This window comes from Mya arenaria, chromosome 10, assembly GCF_026914265.1.
Source record: "Mya arenaria isolate MELC-2E11 chromosome 10, ASM2691426v1".
In the NCBI taxonomy this organism is placed as follows: domain Eukaryota; kingdom Metazoa; phylum Mollusca; class Bivalvia; order Myida; family Myidae; genus Mya; species Mya arenaria.
In genome coordinates, this window is record NC_069131.1 from 66,265,794 (window position 1) to 66,284,693 (window position 18,900).

Here is an 18,900-nt window from a genome sequence, read left to right on the forward strand (position 1 = left end):
ATGCATTTAAAGTTCTACATGGCATCAAGCATTGTAAGTTATACATGGCATCATGCATTTTAAATCATACATGATATCATGCATTTTGAATGTTTTTGAGAATAAAACTTGTCCTGACGGCGACAACAAGGACACAAAGGCTATGACAACGCCTCGTTCTTTTTTCTTCTTTGAAAACACATCTTAACTAGAAAGAGTAGACGGTTACCATAACAACAGTTAAATTAAAGAAGTTTATTCGTCTTTATAATGCAAAACAGTTTTATAATATTATCAGAATCGACAACGGTGAAATGGGAATCTTTTAACAATTAGGTACATCTTAATAACACATTTACATAAGTTTTCAACATTATACATTTGAAAAACAAACATAATACAATTACCACTGTCACTTATAGTGGATTATAAACCCTGTCAACCTTTTACTAAGTTTTGTTATACTATTTTTTTCTTATTTTGACGAAAGTTGATAGCTATTAGAATCACTATCGAGCCTGTTACCTGGGTAAAAACCATTTTGAGAGACCACGAGAAGGTTTCCCAGGTGGGGACTGAATCCACGGATTTTAGAGTGAGGATCTGACACCTGTATCGCTTAATCAGTCTAACGGCCTGTAACTTAAGAGTTGAATGTATACTGTAACTTTACTGTTTTTTTAGGCCATGCTCAGGGGCGAATCAAGGATTCGAAGTTAGAGGGGCGAACCTTAGGGGCGTACCCTTTTTACTTGCGCTCATCCCTCAGAAACAAAATTTATTTGGTTTAAAGTGTTGACAGGCGTTTTCCCCAAGATAAAATTAACAATTTCTAGTCCTAAATGGTGCATTTTGGGCGTATTTTATTACTTTTCTTCTGCTATATCGAAATCAAAAGTAAACTTGGAAGCTTTTAGGGGGGCGCGCGCCGGGTTACCCCCTCCCCCCTGAATCCGTAGTATTACATAGAATCCATAGTATTGCTAAACTAATTTGGTTTTGCGTCAGACTACGCACGTATGCAAGTTTCAGTAATGGCATCAATTACTAAAAGCCAAACTCGGCAAAAAATATGATTTCCTCATTCTTAAACTCTTCATGTGACAACCGCAAATCGAAATCAGGTATCTCTAGATCTACTTTTTGACATGACATATTAAAGAATTAATGCGCCGGGCTTACAAATTGGGGCGTATGGGGTGGTGATACAAGGCAGGCTTTGCAACTTTATAAACTTTGTTATTATTCATAGTTCGGGTAGTTCCAGAAATTAACACGACGCGGTCTGTCAATCAAACCAGCCGCTAAATAATCGATTGACCCATCATCGTCCAGTACTTAAAGTACCATTAAAAGAAAATTAGCGCATTTTGCCATACGCTATATCTTGAGTTATGGTTACCATGACAACACACGTGTGTATTTATGACCTAATGTCGTGACATCAGCTATGGTCATGGTCGCAACACTTAAAAAAATATGACTTTAATTTAAACATTTTTTTCTCAATAATATGAAAGTGCTATCTTACTGTTTGCTTGCATTTTGGGCTTTGGTGTTTAATTGTATTCTGATTTTCGATAATTTTTCTTTTTTCTTTCAAAGGTACATACGACTTTAACAATTTCTAATTCTCCACTATATATAATAATGAAAATGCTTCCCGATGGTAAAATACCCCAGAATTCCATATTAAAGAGTGAACGTAGAAAGGTTCTATGTGTCAATGAATAAAGTACGTAGCATATTTGAACCCCTCCCTACCAACTCCATCCCCCCCACCCCCCGAAAAAATAATAATAAAATACATCATATTTGTAATACTGTCGCTAAATTAATATATGCATGCAAAAATTATTATACTCATTTTTTTAGACAGTTACTTTGCAGTGAATAAACATAGTGCAAATACTTAATATACAACGCTAAAAAGGGCCTAAGAGAGGTAACTCTTGGACATAATACGTACGTAAAAACAATCGCGCTTAGTTCCCTTATCATTATATTTTCGAAAACAGATATAACACACATCTATATGTATAAGAAGTTATGTATATGCTTTCCAGGGTTTTACTTTGTAAACAATATTATATATCTAAGGATAATACCAGACAGAAAATCCCAATGCTGAACACTGAGTTTAAATATGAAGGATTATGCTAACCCATGATACTGACTAAGAGGCCTTATGTTTATAAAACAATCATTGTCAAAGTCTTAATATAATATATTTTATTTGTGTGTCAAAGACTAAGGATCAACTCAGATTCAGCCTCAAATCAGGATAAAAGGGCTTGTAACCTTGTTTAAGTGGTTTGAAAAGCCATGTATATCCATTTCAAGCTATTCATACGTGTTTTAAATGCAAATGCTCAACAAAAATCAAACTACAACTAAAGAGAAAATCGAATGCTCTTAATATTATTGACCACTTTATCATCACTTTAATTATCAGTGAAATATGGTTGATAAAACATTTTATGAAAGTCAATGTTATGAAAATTTCGTATGTTTTGCTGATGACAAAAACAATAGAATTGGCGTTATTCTCAAATTACACTCAATTTATTGTTATTTTAATGGTTTTAACCCTCAGTTATATAAATAACAAGTTTGATTGTTTCGGTAAGAAATCTGATGATATATTTTATAGATATGTATATACTACAATCATAAATTTATAGGCACTAAGCAAAAAGGTATCTTTAACAATATTATATCTTAATAAGTCATTAACATAGGTTTTAACATCATACATTTGAATAGCAAATATCATAATACAAGGTTAAGGTATTTCCTCATTCAAAAATACATTCTATATATAAATGTACCAATTCTTGTTCCTTATTTTGTTCACACAAAACTGTTATTACTCATGTGGTACAGTATTTCATAACAATTGAATGCAACTTTACCAACATATCATAATACATGCCAGAAACTATAAAAAAGCAGACATATATTGAAATAAAACCTTTTTAAATGTGTGAATACAAATTTAACATTTCGTAACAATATGTAATATAAAACCAAGAAACTACGAAAGAGCAAAAAATATGAAAATAAAACCTTGTCAAATATGACTTTCATTAGAAATTAAATTCAATAAAAACTACGGCTGTCACAGGATATGATGAAGGCCCCGAATAAAAGCCTTTTTAGAAGGGAGGCAATTTGAAGGCTTGTTAAAAGTCAACCAGGATAACTATGCAATATAGACCATGCAGTAAAAATTTTGCTCTTAGATCCTTAACATTTTTCTGCAATATACTTTTGTATTGAATTTTTTTCGAAGTTCTTATTCACAATTAACTCACCCTATTTTAAAATTAATCAACAGAAATATCATATGTACATTTACACATACTTCAAAATATGGCTAAATTTTTAAAGTTCCTACATTACCTGTGAAAGTTAACACTGCAATCTGGTCCAAGCAAAAGTAGCATCAGTATATATCTTAAACACTTTAAATATCAATGGGAAGTAACTCTCAAACCTATGGATCATAGAGTTATGATTCTACAAATGGGTACAAACACTTATTGCCATCAACCAATTTCATTATTTCACTATTTAATCGAATAAATTTTTAAACAATATACTTGTTTACCAAGAAAGAAAAATTGGGAGCAAAAAGTCAATTAAGTTTGTTTCAATTGTGTACATGACCCATTGTTATTAACCAATCTTTAAAGTTAAAAAAATAACAAGGGAGGCAATTTGGTAATAGTGGGCCATATAGTTATGGTTCTTGTAAAACACGCACCATCACTGTTTACTCTATGACTGCTTCAAGTTTCATTCACTTTCATCAAAAATCTGATGAAAGCAAATCCATTTGCTAATACCCTTTGTTTCAAGGGAAACAATTTAGGAACAATCATAAATGGGTTGCAGAGTTGTGATTCCTTAAATATGCATGAGTCTAAAAATGTATTACTTTTTATCAATATTTCCATTCACTTATTTTAATAAGTAATATGATGCTTAAATGTGGATAGACAGACGAATAGATAAGGTGACTGGCTACCTGCAACTCATTTTGATGGGCCCAAAATATCCCATAACTCAACAACATACGGTAAAGTTTTACTTCAGAACAAATACTAAATATTTTCAAGATCATTTAAAAAAATTCAAACGTATAAAGCAGATTTGATTTTTTTTTCTTTTATAAACATTAATCACTCGTTTCAACATGATAAACAAAACATCCAAAACAAAACAATTACATTGACCAATTATCTTCAATATCAAGGAACACAACAGTCCAGTAACAATAACAGTTCTTAAAAAAATATATGAATTATTAATTTTAAGTAACAACATATTTCAATAACAATCAAATGAACACTCAAACAAAAACAAAAAAAGAAAAAGGTTAAAATGAAACAAATATATAAAACTTCATACAACCAATGAAAGACTTGTAGTTTAAAATTTATGCAGGAAATATTTGCCCACTTTAGTCAGTTCCATTTTGTTCTGATTGACATAGAGCAGGCAATCAGATGATGACGGATGAACATAACTGATTCTTGCTACCAAAACAGCAAAGTCATTTCTTGCAATTTTAGTTAAAACTTGCATATTTTTTTTATTCCTTGCAATGCTAGTAAACAAGAACCTGTTAATTCTGATCAATGTTGGTTGAAATATCAACCAGTATATTCCTTGCCAAGCTAGTTAAAATATAAGTTTATTCCTTGCAATGTCACATGAAATACCAATCAGTCCATTCTTTAAAATCCCCGATGAGATGAGAGGCAGTCAGATTCTTTTAATGTAGGATGAAGTAACAAGTCATATATGAATATTGCTGGATGAAATAACCAGTCTGTTGCTTGCATTGTCAGAAACAAAAAACAACCAGTCCATTCCTTGAAATCCCGGATGAGATGAGAGCCAGTCTGTTCCTTCCAATGTGTGATGAAATAACAAGCAGTCTTTTCCTTGAAATCCAGTATGAGATGACAACCAGTCTGCTTCTTCTAATGTGAGATGAAATAACCAGTCTAATGTAAATATTGCTGGGTGAAATAACCAGTATCTATTGCCTGCACTACTCATTGGTTTTCACCTGCTGGTTATCACAAGTTTTCAGCAGTTTCTCCTTCAGGTTTTCGGCAGACCGACCTTCATCAATCTCAGTACACAGGTTCTTCCACTAAAAGTGCAAACATATATATATTAAATTCATAACAGTGATGCAAATGAGATTGATCAATGATTGATTATTCTAAAATAAGTTATATTTAAAGCACCCACGACCTGAGTCATTGAGATTTAACACGAGCACTTTGATGCTGCACTCACACAGATTGAACATTTGACAATTTTTTATTTTTTTTGTCTTGGAACGAGCCAATTTTTGCAAAAATCCATGACAACCAGTAATATAAGACTGCTGACAAAAAATAAGATCGCATTTTTTTTATTTAAGTTCAGAAATTGATGTTTGATGCATTTTTCTTACACCATAAGTAACAATTTTAGCTGTAAAAGATTACTTTTTGAACGGAAATATGAAAATCTGCGATCTGATCCTTTGTCAGCAGTCTTTTATCACTGGTTTGCAGATATTTAGCAAAAATTTGCCCATTCCAAAACAAAAAGTAAAAAAGTTGTAAAACAATGAATCTGTGAGAGTGCAGCTTTAAGGCAAGGGAATAATTTTAATAAGAAAATCGGTCAAAAGATCAGAGTCAATGTCATCCAAGGACAACATTGATAGTAGTAATCAAAACTGAACACATGGTCCAAATTTCATTGATGTAGCTTTAAAATTAAGAAAATAGGTTACATAGTTATAGGGCCAGCTTTAACCATTTCTTTGAACTATTTGGAAAGGGTACCACCCAGGGAACATCAAAACTGTTTCATCAAAATCTGACCCTTTTCTTTCTGTCAATTTGTCCAGACAAATTGAAACCTCTTTCATCAGGCTTAACAGTGGTTAAAACACACCATGTTCTTCCACCATTCAAAAATTGTTAGCTGAATATCATTCTGAACAGCCCCAATAAATCTAGACACTTTCTGATGAATTAACTTAAACAATTGGCTTTTCTGATTGACCAGTGCATACAACTTCTTGCAACCTGAACCAATCATCCATATCAGAGCTTTTTGCTACCTTGACCAGTGGTCCATACAATGCTGATTCTGATTCAGGCGTTGTATCATTAGTGTCAGGCATGTTCTTATCACCTGAATTACCCGGAAAGCTTGGTAGATGAGTAAGCTGGAGAGTTTCTGCCCTTTTTGGTTTGCATTACTTCTTGTTTGATTACTAATAATCCGATTTTTAATCAATAACGGGAAAAAAAAAAAAAAAATATTATTGATTAATCAGACCATCACAAACTGTAACCCTTATTTACATATAATAAACAGTGAATACTACCCTCTGTTATAGAAAACAAGAGGCCCAAGAGGGCTTATGCTCTACTGGCATGGCTCTTGTGTTCATTTTCAATACAGAGCATGTATGTATGAGTAATAGGCAACAAATATATAGTTCACTTTTTGTTTGGGTTAGCTAAAAAACGCTGCATGTTAAACATCTGAGAAGAGAAAGTGTTGTAAGCAGATTAGTTGCATGAACTATTTTAATATGTGCCAAGTAAAGGTAATCTGAGGGTAAAAAAATATTTGCTTTCAAAACTGTACTCATGGTCAAAATTTCATTTCTATAGCTTTAAAAATAAAAAAAATTGGTCAAAAGATCAGTCAAGGAAACCTGAGGACAACGCTGATGCTTGTTTGCAAAACTATGCACATGGTCATAATTTTATTGCTGTAGCTTAAAAAATTAAAAAAATAAGTCAAAAAAGGTGGGGCCAGCTTTTGCCCAAAGGGCATGATTTCAAATGTTTTGCTAGACAGTCATCATATGATGCTCCAGAACAAATATCAAAGGTATGGTCCTTGTGGTTTGAAACAAGAAGATATTGAAAATATTTCTTAAATAAGTCTCTAGGAAACTTGTGACCCCCGGGGGCAGTGCCAGTTTTGACCCAAGGGGCATAATTTGAACAACCATGGTAGTGGACCACTAAATAAAGCCTTGTTCAAAATAGCAAGGATCTGCATAGCTGTTTCAGCCAAAAAGGTTTTTAACATTTCCCAATTGAAGTATACCAAACCTGTGAACCCTGGGCGTGGCCAATTATGACCCCAGGGGCATAATATGAACAAACATTTACAAGCAATTGTGACTTTACATGTAAACTTGGTTAAAAATAGACTTTGCTCATGTAGACTTGGCTAAAAATAGCATTTTTTTTAAACTTTCAAGACCCATAATCTAGGCATGCATGGGCAGATCTGGCTGGTTTCCGGAAGGAACCAAGCTCTAATGGATATCTAAATACTGTACAAGTTTCATCGAGATACAATCAAAACTGAACACTGTATTATGTTCACAAGCAATTGTTTATACAATAGCAATTTTTTATACTATCAAGGCCCAAAATCTAGGCATGCATGGGCGAATCTGGCTGGTTTTCGAAAGGAACTGAGCTCTAATGGATATCTAGATACTGTACAAATTTCATCGAGAAACAATCAAAACTGAAGACTGTATCATGTTCACAAGCAATTGTTTACAGACACACTGATTTTTTATACTTTCCAAGGCCCATAATCTAGGCATGCATGGGCGGATCTGGCTGGTTTTCAAAAAGGAACCGAGCTCTAATATATATCTAAGTACTGTACAAGTTTCATCAAGATACAATCAAAACTGAAGACTGTATTGTGTTCACAAGAAATTGTTTACAGACGCATGGATGCACATACTACGTACACATTACAATCGCATAAGCTCTTCTGGCCTTTGGCAAGTAGGGCTAAAAAGAGTTTAAACCCCTTTAATATTTCAAACCCTATTATGAAATGAAATCACGTTAAAATGTGCTCCTTTCCAATATTACCACACTATTTCGAGCACCTAGCTGGAACACTACTATCAACATTATCATAGTACCTTTACATAAACTTAAAAACTTTTAAATACCATTTCCATTTCCTCTCTTAGAGCAAACACAGCCTTCTCCCTGTTGGCCACCAAGTCTTCAAGGTATTGGTATCTCAGCTTTTTACGTGCCCGACACTCCCGTGCACTCTGTCTGCTGCGCTCAAGTTTTGCCCGAACATCCATTTTCGCCGTCTTCCTGCCTGGCCGGCGCCCAGCTCGCCTCGCTGGTCGATCTCCCGACATCTCACTGGGTCCTGGCTGCTCTGTCTACAAAATGTCCAAACATATACATGTATTTTTATGGTAATGACTAAAGTTAAACAAAATTATTTAAATGGCAAATTAATGCTTCACAACTGTTTTAAAGCTCCATTTCACAGATTTAACATTTCAACAACTTTTATGTTTTGTGCATTTGTCTTAAAGCATTAGTAACAGTTTAAGACATAAAACATGAATTTTCAAACGGCAATATAAAAATATGCGGTCTGATTTTTTGTCAGCAATCCTTTATCATTGGTTTGCAGATATTTACGCAAAAATTTGCTATTTCCTAGACAAAACAATTAAGAAGATGTCAAAATGGTTTATCTGTGAGAGTGCAGCTTTAAGCTTTGAACATTTACATGATTTGGTTTTACACAAAAAACATGAAGAAAAATCTTGATTTTGTTTGTTAGCGTATCTTAATAAATGATAACGACAATAGATGCACTTAAACTGAAAAATATAGGCTTTCATTAATGAGTATCCACTAAATTACCGTATTGATGATTAATTTAATAACTATCACGCCATCTTGTCAAATCCTTCATGGCCAACAAATTGGCCAGTAATTGGATGTTAACGTTTATATTAGCCTTGAAACACTCTGTAAGCAAAGTTAACCCGATTTACCTGCTCTTCTTGATGTTGTGGTGATTCAATGATCTGAAGTTTGCTGTCTAAATCCTCTGTGTTATTCATAAGTTACAAAAATAAGATTTACGTGAACAGCTAAACATCATTTCATTCTTTGTTGTTGTTTTGATCATTATGTAAATAGGTTGCACGTTCCATCGTATAGTCATGTGACCGTTAATCAGCCATACGATTCGTCAAGTTATGAGATCATGGCTTAAAATAGTAACATATGTGGAAAGCTGCTTGACATTATTGCGCAATAGTTAAGGCTAAACACCACTAATTGTTTTTGGAAAACTATTTATAACCAACTAGCATTATATAACATACTCGCTTCCCCCCACACAAATTCTTTGTTACGAATATGGTTTAGGTTTTAAGCATGACTTTACAAATATGTTAGCTATGCAGTTTTCATAAACTAAAAATACTAACTTTGACCCAAAATAGATGAAGGGTACACGGTACTATTAAAACTTCCTATATATTTCTGAATCTCATATGCAGTAATTTCCCTTGGCGCACAGCGACAAAGGCAGTTTAAAAAAAATAACATAGCTTAATTGGTTGTTTTGCATATATTATTCGAAAGAATAAATTCCAAAGGATTATATTCTTTTTTATCCCCGTTGTATTTATAAAAGTGTGTTCACAAAAGACGAATACAATTGCAACAGTAACTGTATTATCAACAATAATGTATGTGACCTAACATGTTATCATTGAAGTGAATAACAACTTCATTTTTGGGTGATCTACATGCATATTTTTCTTCTGTTTTTATTGCGCCCATATATGCATCATTTTTTCTGGTGATTTCAATGAGTGGAAAAAAAACATAGCGGTGAACTGAAAGCTAGCCTCCAACAATACCCTTATAGCTCAGTGGTAAAGCGTCCGCTTCGGGGCGGAGAGTCTCGGGTTCAATGTCGGGCAGCTTCATACCGATACATGTTAAATAATTGTACCAGAATATCCCTTGTCTATGTAGTATTCGGGTACTGGTTTAATCCAGTAAAAGTTGTCTCCATTGTATCGGTGCTTTACACAGGGCACGATAACGAACCAAACGGTCTTTTCTCTTCGAAAAGAACTAGGGTATCGCACTCGGACATCCTTTTCTCACACTGTGTTTCTATACCCTATCTTATATATGGATGCTCCTGGGAATTGCAGTCATTTATGGCTTTTACAAACATTAAGTTGGGATGGCACCACTGCAGGGTGAAACCGTAATGCAGCCAATGGGCGAAAGCAGATCTTCATAAACTGCTAAAACAATTTTAAATCAATCGTGAGGTCACACGACCAGGTCAGGCCATAATGTAGCCAATGAGAGGGACTCGCGCGCAGATGGGACTCACCACAATGTGGGTGAGAGCAGATGAGACACAAGGCCAGGTCAGGCCACAATGTGGCCAATAGATTCGGGTGGCGTTCGTAAACTCTTAGCTATACGCCAAAGGGCGACATGTCGAGCCCGTTGAAAGCGCCCTTGGCACAGACAAAATGTCCTCCATGCAATTGCAGCACATAATAGCATGTATAGTTGAAATAAAACGTGGAACATGCGATACTACATCTCATCATGGTGACCATCCATGGCAAGTGTTTCGAAAATCCTATAATGAATGGTAAAAATAAAGCCCGGACAATTTAAGGCTTAGTCCAGACCAGTCCTATCAACAGTATTCGCATTTAACCTTTAAGTGTGACCTTGACATTTGAGGTACAGATTTGGGATTTGTATGCGACACAGCACTTAATCGTCATAATCGTTCATGTCAAGTTTCTTGGAAATCTTGTAATGCTTTGTCAAGAGGCAGCCTGGAAAAGGTAGTCCTATCAAGAGTACGCATTTTAACCTGTGACCTCGACCTTTGAGGTACATACCGGAGTCTTCACGCCGCCTTATCATTTTCAACGGTCATGGCAAGTTTTTGAAAATCCTATAATGCATTGTCAACACACAGCCCGGTCAATGATCATTTTAACCGTTGGCCTCTAAACTATGTCGAAGTCGTTACGAGCTAAGGAAAACCTTCGAGAAAACGAACATTCGATATAACTAAACTGCAAACAAATGAATAACTAAACCAAATACATTCGTAAAAAGTTTGACATAGCCAGAACGTCGAGATAACAGATTAAGACATAGCGAGTTTCGAAATTATGAATTTGTTTATGTAGTTTAACCTCAGATGGTCACAACAGAGTGGAAAGACCAACTAAAATAGTATTTACACGGACGCGAAACAGTGGCTCTTGCTCTTTTAGTTTTATAAAAGAGCCAATGGCTCTTCCGAGCTAGAGCACCATGCCTCAAGCTCCTTGGCTTTTGGCTCCAGCTCAACCCAGAAAGAGAATAAACATGCTTATTCAGGTAAAGACGTGATCTTATTTATTCCCGGTAAAATAAAAGCACTCGATTATCCTGATTTTAACTTAAATGTTATCTTCTTTAGTGAAATTAGGCTGAAAATTGATGAAAATATTCTATTTTCGTTTGTACACATGCACTTGATTGATTGGAGAATCGTTCTTATAACTCCATTAACTGTATGTTAACAAAATAACCGAAATATGTCTTATGTGCATATTAAACGTATTTATATGCATTGAATTCCCAGATTTCTAAAAAAAACCTCAATCATGATATTAAGTAAAATAACGAGCCATACGAACTGTTTATGATGATGTCTGCTCTAGCTCGGAAGTGTCAATAACTTTTTTATGTGTATAATTGAAAAATAAGCTTGGATGTTTTTAAGTGAAGTTTTCTTGAAGTATCAAATGAAATGAGATTTGTAGTCAGGTACTGCGCTACCAAATCGGAAACGATTTATAGTCAATGACCTCTCTATGTAAAGCACTTGGAACTAACAGGAGCTTCTACAAGGAAGCACATACATCTCAGAATTACTGTCTGTGTGAATGTTTAATTTAATATATACGTTAATCGAATATAAATGGATTTCTGCGCTAGATCACTCGACTTACAATTTGAATCATAGCTGAAACGACGGAACCAGCGCCTGTGTCCCGTCTGAATATGGACGATTGTTTAATACGTACATAATGCAACATTTGGCGGGTGAGCTGTTCTTAACGGTCCAGAGTGGCAGGAAGTTATCACTCTGTGAATTTTGAACCATACATAATCCCGATTTGAACAATGCTGTCAACTTTGTTACTAGCACCAGGACTAGGACTCGATGGAGTAGTGTTATTTCTGCTTGCAACGCATTACCGCTGAACAGACATTGCACCAATAATACGTACGTCACGCAAATGACTGACGGACGTCGTATTTCAGATATGGTTGTTCGGTTTTAAATTGCCATGTCCAACTTTGTCAAATAAAATATTTTCTCCTAATAAACGATTAACCTCACAACCATCTTGCAATCTGGCTTTGCTGTTTTTATATGGACATAACGTAAAATATGTTATCTCATGATAACGCCTGATCACTAGCCTGCCCATACCAAAAATATGATTGTCTCTGTAATTCACCTACATGTTAGGCTAGTGGTTATTCAAAATTGTACACACCTGTGAAACAGTGATATTTCAGTTGTAAAGATAAGACATGCGTTTTTTTCGTGTTTTTACTTAGTTGTAGGAACGAATGTGGAGTTAATTGTTGGAACGATATAGGTATAAAATAAAACCCATACGTCGCTCTACCACAACGTTATATTTAAATGATTATGCGTCGTCGCATCAATTTCAATGCATAGTATATATAAATATATAACAAATTCACCATCCATCACACCATTTGTAACTGCACATTCGATTGTATACCTATTGTTTTACATCAGAATTTTGATTATTAAAGTTTTAAAATCTGAGAGGCAATATTGTGCTAGTAGAAGGAACTATACAAAGACAAACAGGATGTTTTTTTAAATTTATTTTACAACTAATTAATTCATTTTCATAATCGATTAATGCATTATTTCTGAAGTCGTGGACATGCATAAGTCTCCGTAATTGGATACGACGGACAAACTCACCTCACATGTAATCATTTAGAAGAGCTCCGACAACCACAAATCAATTCGGCCGCAAAATGTCCATTTAGTCATTGCTTTTATTTGGCGAGTTATTTAGAAGATGCTGACGACATAATTGTTTAGAAGACCAAATGTAAACTGCAAACTATTACAGGATAGTTGTTTTAACATCCAACGAAATCATTAGCATAAATTTGTATTTGAAAACTAAATAGCATCAAGTGTTCAGGCTTAAGACGCCGCCCCCGGATCGCCCACCAGATTCACATTTAATCATTTAGAAGTACATTAAACATATAACAAAGCCAATTTTCTGTTAAGTTACAAAAAAGACTGCCGAATTTCCATTTAACGATTAATAGGTCCTATTAAAAGAGTTATTTAGAAGCTCGCACACTGGCTAGTATCGAGTCATTTGGTAGGCATTTCGTGCTGAACACTAAGAAACTCAGCATCAACATGTACTCTGCACTAACAATTACACACTAGTGTTTGTTGAGACCCATGGTGTTGCTTTATGTTCAAATATTACTTGTGATAAGTAACAAGTCATTAAAGAATTCATAGTAAATTGTTTACTACAATGTCTTAGAAATATAAACATAAACCTAATAATGATCTTTATATGGGCACCCATAGAGAGATATTTTTAACATTGACAAAACAATCCATTAACAGCCTTTATACTTGTACACTGGATTAAAGGAAATTCTTATGTTAAAGCTGCACTCTCACAGATATACCATTTTTACAACTTTTTAATTGTTTGTCTTGGAAAGCGCAAATTTTTGCATAAATATCTGCAAGCCAATGATATAAGATTGCTGACAAAAAATCAGATCGTAGATTTTCATATTTCCGTTCGATAATTAATGTTTTATGGCTTAAACCGTTACTAACGCTTTAAGAATGCATAAAACATAATTTTTTAACTTAAATATAAAAATCTGCCATCTAATTTTTTGTCTGAAAACGTTCTTATATAACTGGTTTCCATGGTTGTCAAAACGTTTTCAATCTGTGAGAGTGCAGCTTTAAGATGTAAAGAACTATATCAAGTTACAGTGTTTATTATTGGCACACTTAATAAATAAATGGCAGGCCGTGCAGTCTGGAGCAGACCTATCGTTTTAAAGACCTTAAATAAATGCTACTATTCTTGGTGTTTAGCGAGAAATGCCTATGAAATGCTTTTGTACTAGGCTGAGTGCATAGTTCAACAAATAATTGACTATGGCAGAGGCACAAGTCTGAACAGTTATCTAAATGCGTTCAAATAGAATGCATACAAATATGTTTGCGATGTTAAAATGTAAATAAAAACAACGATTCTTAATTCAATCATCAACTGTATGAATCACACTACAACCTCATCCAAATACAATGTTTGTATTAAGAACACAATTTTGGAATAAAAATAATATACAATGAAACTCCCCAACAAATACAGCCATTATTAGCTCTTGGTCACACACTCAAGTCTTCACAGTTCTGGTTCCGAGACAATACATGTTTATTAGCAGGGGTCATATAACAGAAGCGCCTTAGTATGTTAAATATGTAAAGACCAATAGCCACATGTATTGTTGACTATATATATTGCATTTTGGATATCATTTTCTCAAGCAAAAGTACTTGAATCAGGAATTCCTGACTGGCTTAATGAAAATTCCTATTATAGTCCGAACTCACGTTAAAAAAAGAAGAAGTAAAAATAGATTCCTGTCCCATGACTTTCAATTTCATTCAAAGTTTAAACCGTCCACAACAACACTTTAAATTTCTATCATTTTGTTACTTGATATCTCTTTATATTTAGAACCCTATCAAATCCACTGTTTAGTTTTAGAGCAGACATATGGACTATGGAGAGCTAATAGTGAATGTTTATTATATGCAGTTCAAATAAACAATGATCTTATCACTAGTTAAGCGTACGTTTCACTTAAATTTCTGTTAAAGTTTTATTCCAAGGGTGGAATGTGAAATGCTAAATCTATACTATCTGATTAAAATTTATTAGCTCAGGTTTAAAAAAGATAACACCATTAACAACCAAGCATAAGATTGTTTAAGAAATAGAGCATTTCAAAAATTTACACTCAAATAAAAACATTCTAAAATGTTACAGTAAAATTACATGAGGAATTTTCTTGGAGAACCGGTAAACACCTTCATGTACACACAATTAACCAAGACAGTAAAATCCAAAATCTCAATAATCAAGGAATCTGAGAATTAACTTGGTACTGTGGTTGCAAATAATTTTATGCATTCTGTTCTGTGGTTGCTCCAAAAAATGTCATTTTTTAAATAAAAGAAATTCTTCAGTATTTCAATAAAAGATGGTCCAACATCTTTTGAAAGGGATGCAGCATCAAATAATTTTCTGGTTTAGCCAATTCTCGGCCAACGCTCTAATATATGTGTGTATTTCCAAAAATCTTTTTTGTTCGACACCCTTAGTAGTGAGTTTAAGGTTCTTGACAGCAATGGCAGTATTAGTTTAACTTATGGTTATCTCAATCCTTTCTTGTTGTTTCAAATCCTCCTCCTCTTTATTCACTTCTTTGTCACTGTGCTTTTTCTTTGTACTTTTCTTGCCATCCTTTTCTTTCTTTTCCTTTTTCTTTACTTTCTTTTCTTTGGGTTCTTTATCATGTGATTCACTTTCCTCTCCATACTCATCTTCGTCATACTTGTCGTGTTTCCATGGCTCCGCGGAACTTTCGTACGTACGCTGTTCTGTAAACCCTGTCAATTAAACAGGCATAATGATTAAAAAAGAAAATCATACAGTTGTTCTATGTGAAACACATACAGTGGTAATATGTGAGAAACATAGTGTTAATATGTGAAACACATACATTGGTTAAATTTAAAACACATACTATGGTAATATGTGAAACACATACATTGGTTAAATTTAAAACACATACTTTGGTAATGTGTGAAACTCATACTAAGGTAATATGTGAAACACATACATTGGTGATATGTGAAACACATACACTTGTAATATGTGAAACACATACATTGGTGATATGTGAAACAAATACATTGGTTATATGTGAAACACATACATTGGTAATATGTGAACACATACATTGGTAATATGTGAAACACATACATTGGTAATATGTGAAACAAATACATTGGTAATATGTGAAACAAATACATTGGTTATATGTGAAACACATACATTGGTAATATGTGAAACACATACATTGGTGATATGTGAAACAAATACATTGGTGATATGTGAAACAAATACATTGGTGATATGTGAAACAAATACATTGGTAATATGTGAAACACATACATTGGTGATATGTGAAACACATACATTGGTGATATGTGAAACAAATACATTGGTAATATGTGAAACACATACATTGGTAATATGTGAAACACATACATTGGTAATATGTGAAACACATACATTGGTAATATGTGAAACAAATACATTGGTAATATGTGAAACACATACATTGGTAATATGTGAAACACATACATTGGTAATATGTGAAACACATACATTGGTGATATGTGAAACAAATACATTGGTAATATGTGAAACACATACATTGGTAATATGTGAAACACATACATTGGTAATATGTGAAACACATACATTGGTAATATGTGAAACACATACACTTGTAATATGTGAAACACATACACTTGTAATATGTGAAACACAACACATACACTTGTAATATGTGAAACACATACACTTGTAATATGTGAAACACATACACTTGTAATATGTGAAACACATACACTTGTAATATGTGAAACACATACACTTGTAATATGTGAAACACATACACTTGTAATATGTGAAACATATACATTGGTAATATGTGAAACACATACACTTGTAATATGTGAAACACATACACTTGTAATATGTGAAACACATACACTTGTAATATGTGAAACACATACATTGGTAATATGTGAAACACATACACTTGTAATATGTGAAACACATACACTTGTAATATGTGAAACACATACACTTGTAATATGTGAATCACATACACTTGTAATATGTGAAACATATACATTGGTGATATGTGAAACACATACATTGGTAATATGTGAAACACATACATTGGTAATATTTGAGAAACATACTATGGTAATACCGGGGTATGTAAAACACATATAATATGGCAATATTGAATCAAAAGAACTCATTCTAGTAACACTTGAATGTACCACTGCGAATACAAAAACCCCTTTTTGAGTTAATTATGAATGCTTGTTACAAAATTTATGTGTACACCTTTCACCTTGCTTAACACCGATTTATACTTCGATAGAAACCGAAACATACTGCAACTGAATATTTAGCAATGTTTATCAATTATTTTTCAACAAAGGTCAACCATGATCAAACTATCTGAGTATCCTACCAGGTTTGTATCCGCCCCTGTAGAACCCCCTACCGCGACCCCTTGGCACGAACCCTCGTCCTCGCGCCCTGAATCCGCGTCCCCTTTGACCCCGGCCTGGGTAGCGCCCTGTCTGTAGGTACATCTGCTTGCGTTCCCAGTAGTTCATATCATCACGGGAACGGCTGTCATGCTGAAATCGAGTACATATGTATAAGTTAATGATTTTGTGCAACAACATTTTAAGAACAACGTCCAAAAATATTATTTCCCTGACCTTCTCAGTATCACCATGGAGACAGTTGCCTTCGATAATACGATATGGACACTTTCGTTGTGATTCGGTTGACCACAAGAATCTATTTGTCCATAATCACTCTCTGAAAATTTTTTGGGGTCGAAAAGCAGACACCAACACAGATCCTTTGCAAAAAAGTAGTCTCCATTTAATAGTAATGGTAATACGGACAGCAATAGTAACAATGACAAATAAACACTGTGAACAACCCACTACCCCTAGCACTGGTATAAACAGTATTCAATTTTCAAGTATCGCTTCAAATATTCTGTGATTCCGGAATGGACTAGACAGGATCACTGCAAAAGGATGAATATGTATCTTCAAACAGTTTTTGAGTTACCACCAGATCAAGTATTTGCACAAAGACAACACCAATGCTATTGAAATACCTTGAAGCAATGAAACAATGAAACGTCATTCATACCAAGAAATATCTGAAGTTCCGCGGCGTGGCTGTTGGATTGTTTTCCCAGTCTTCTTTGAACTTTCCTGAAAAAAATAGAAACCACTGAAAACTTGCAGAATGACAAAAATGTTTGGTGTAACAGGGAGCATTTACCTGGAAGTACAAGAAATGTCAAGTATTAAATTACATAAGCATTTAAGAGAAGTAAAATTCAAAGCAATTTTTATTGGTTTTTCCTAATTAATTAAAATATATAAAATGTTTAAGCACATACACAAGTTGTGAGAGAAATATTTCAGAAGCATCAATTGCACAAATCCAGTCATCAATTGAAATTGTTCCTATCTACCGTATTTAATAACAAACACAACAGTCTGAAGGGTGTTTGACTTTTATAGATCATTAAGGCGATACAGGGATGTGATTGACCTGGCAGACCATTTTGGCAATGGGTTTGGGCAACGCTTTAGGTAGGCCAATGCAAATGGGGAAGCACCCTAATGCAGAAGCAAAATTTGCTTTTAGAAGCTATTTTGAGGGTTGTTCTGAAATCAAATTTGAAGTAACTTACGTGTCAATACCGACAAGAAATAAAGTAAAAACCAAAAACAACAACAGAATTCTTTATTTCATATTTTTTTCAAGTTGCACCAATATCCACCGGCAAATCACATCCTTGCATTATTTATTTTTTAAGAGCAGCATTTAGTTCATGGTAAAACTATCAGGTAACATGCAGATCAGTGTTTATAGGAGAAAAACAAAATCAAACTTGTATTCTTACCTTTTCTTATTGGTGAAAAGTACACAATATTCAAAATTAACGTTATTTTTGGTTTGTTACCAAAATTAAATTAAAATTCAAACTCAACACCATCATAGTGTAGAGATGACATCCTTTC

At 34.0% G+C, this 18,900-nt stretch overlaps 1 protein-coding gene across 1 annotated transcript; it reads right to left on the reverse strand.

Annotated features, from left to right (window-relative positions):
• Window positions 1-219: 219 nt before the first annotated feature.
• On the reverse strand, window positions 220-9,020 carry LOC128205891 (cAMP-responsive element-binding protein-like 2). The gene is made up of 3 exons (XM_052907940.1): window positions 8,861-9,020; window positions 8,003-8,230; window positions 220-5,149 (listed from the first exon to the last, which is right to left on the reverse strand). Exons 1-3 carry the CDS (start codon window positions 8,927-8,929, stop codon window positions 5,045-5,047), a joined length of 402 nt encoding a protein of 133 aa, XP_052763900.1. The 5' UTR covers window positions 8,930-9,020; the 3' UTR covers window positions 220-5,044.
• Window positions 9,021-18,900: the final 9,880 nt, after the last annotated feature.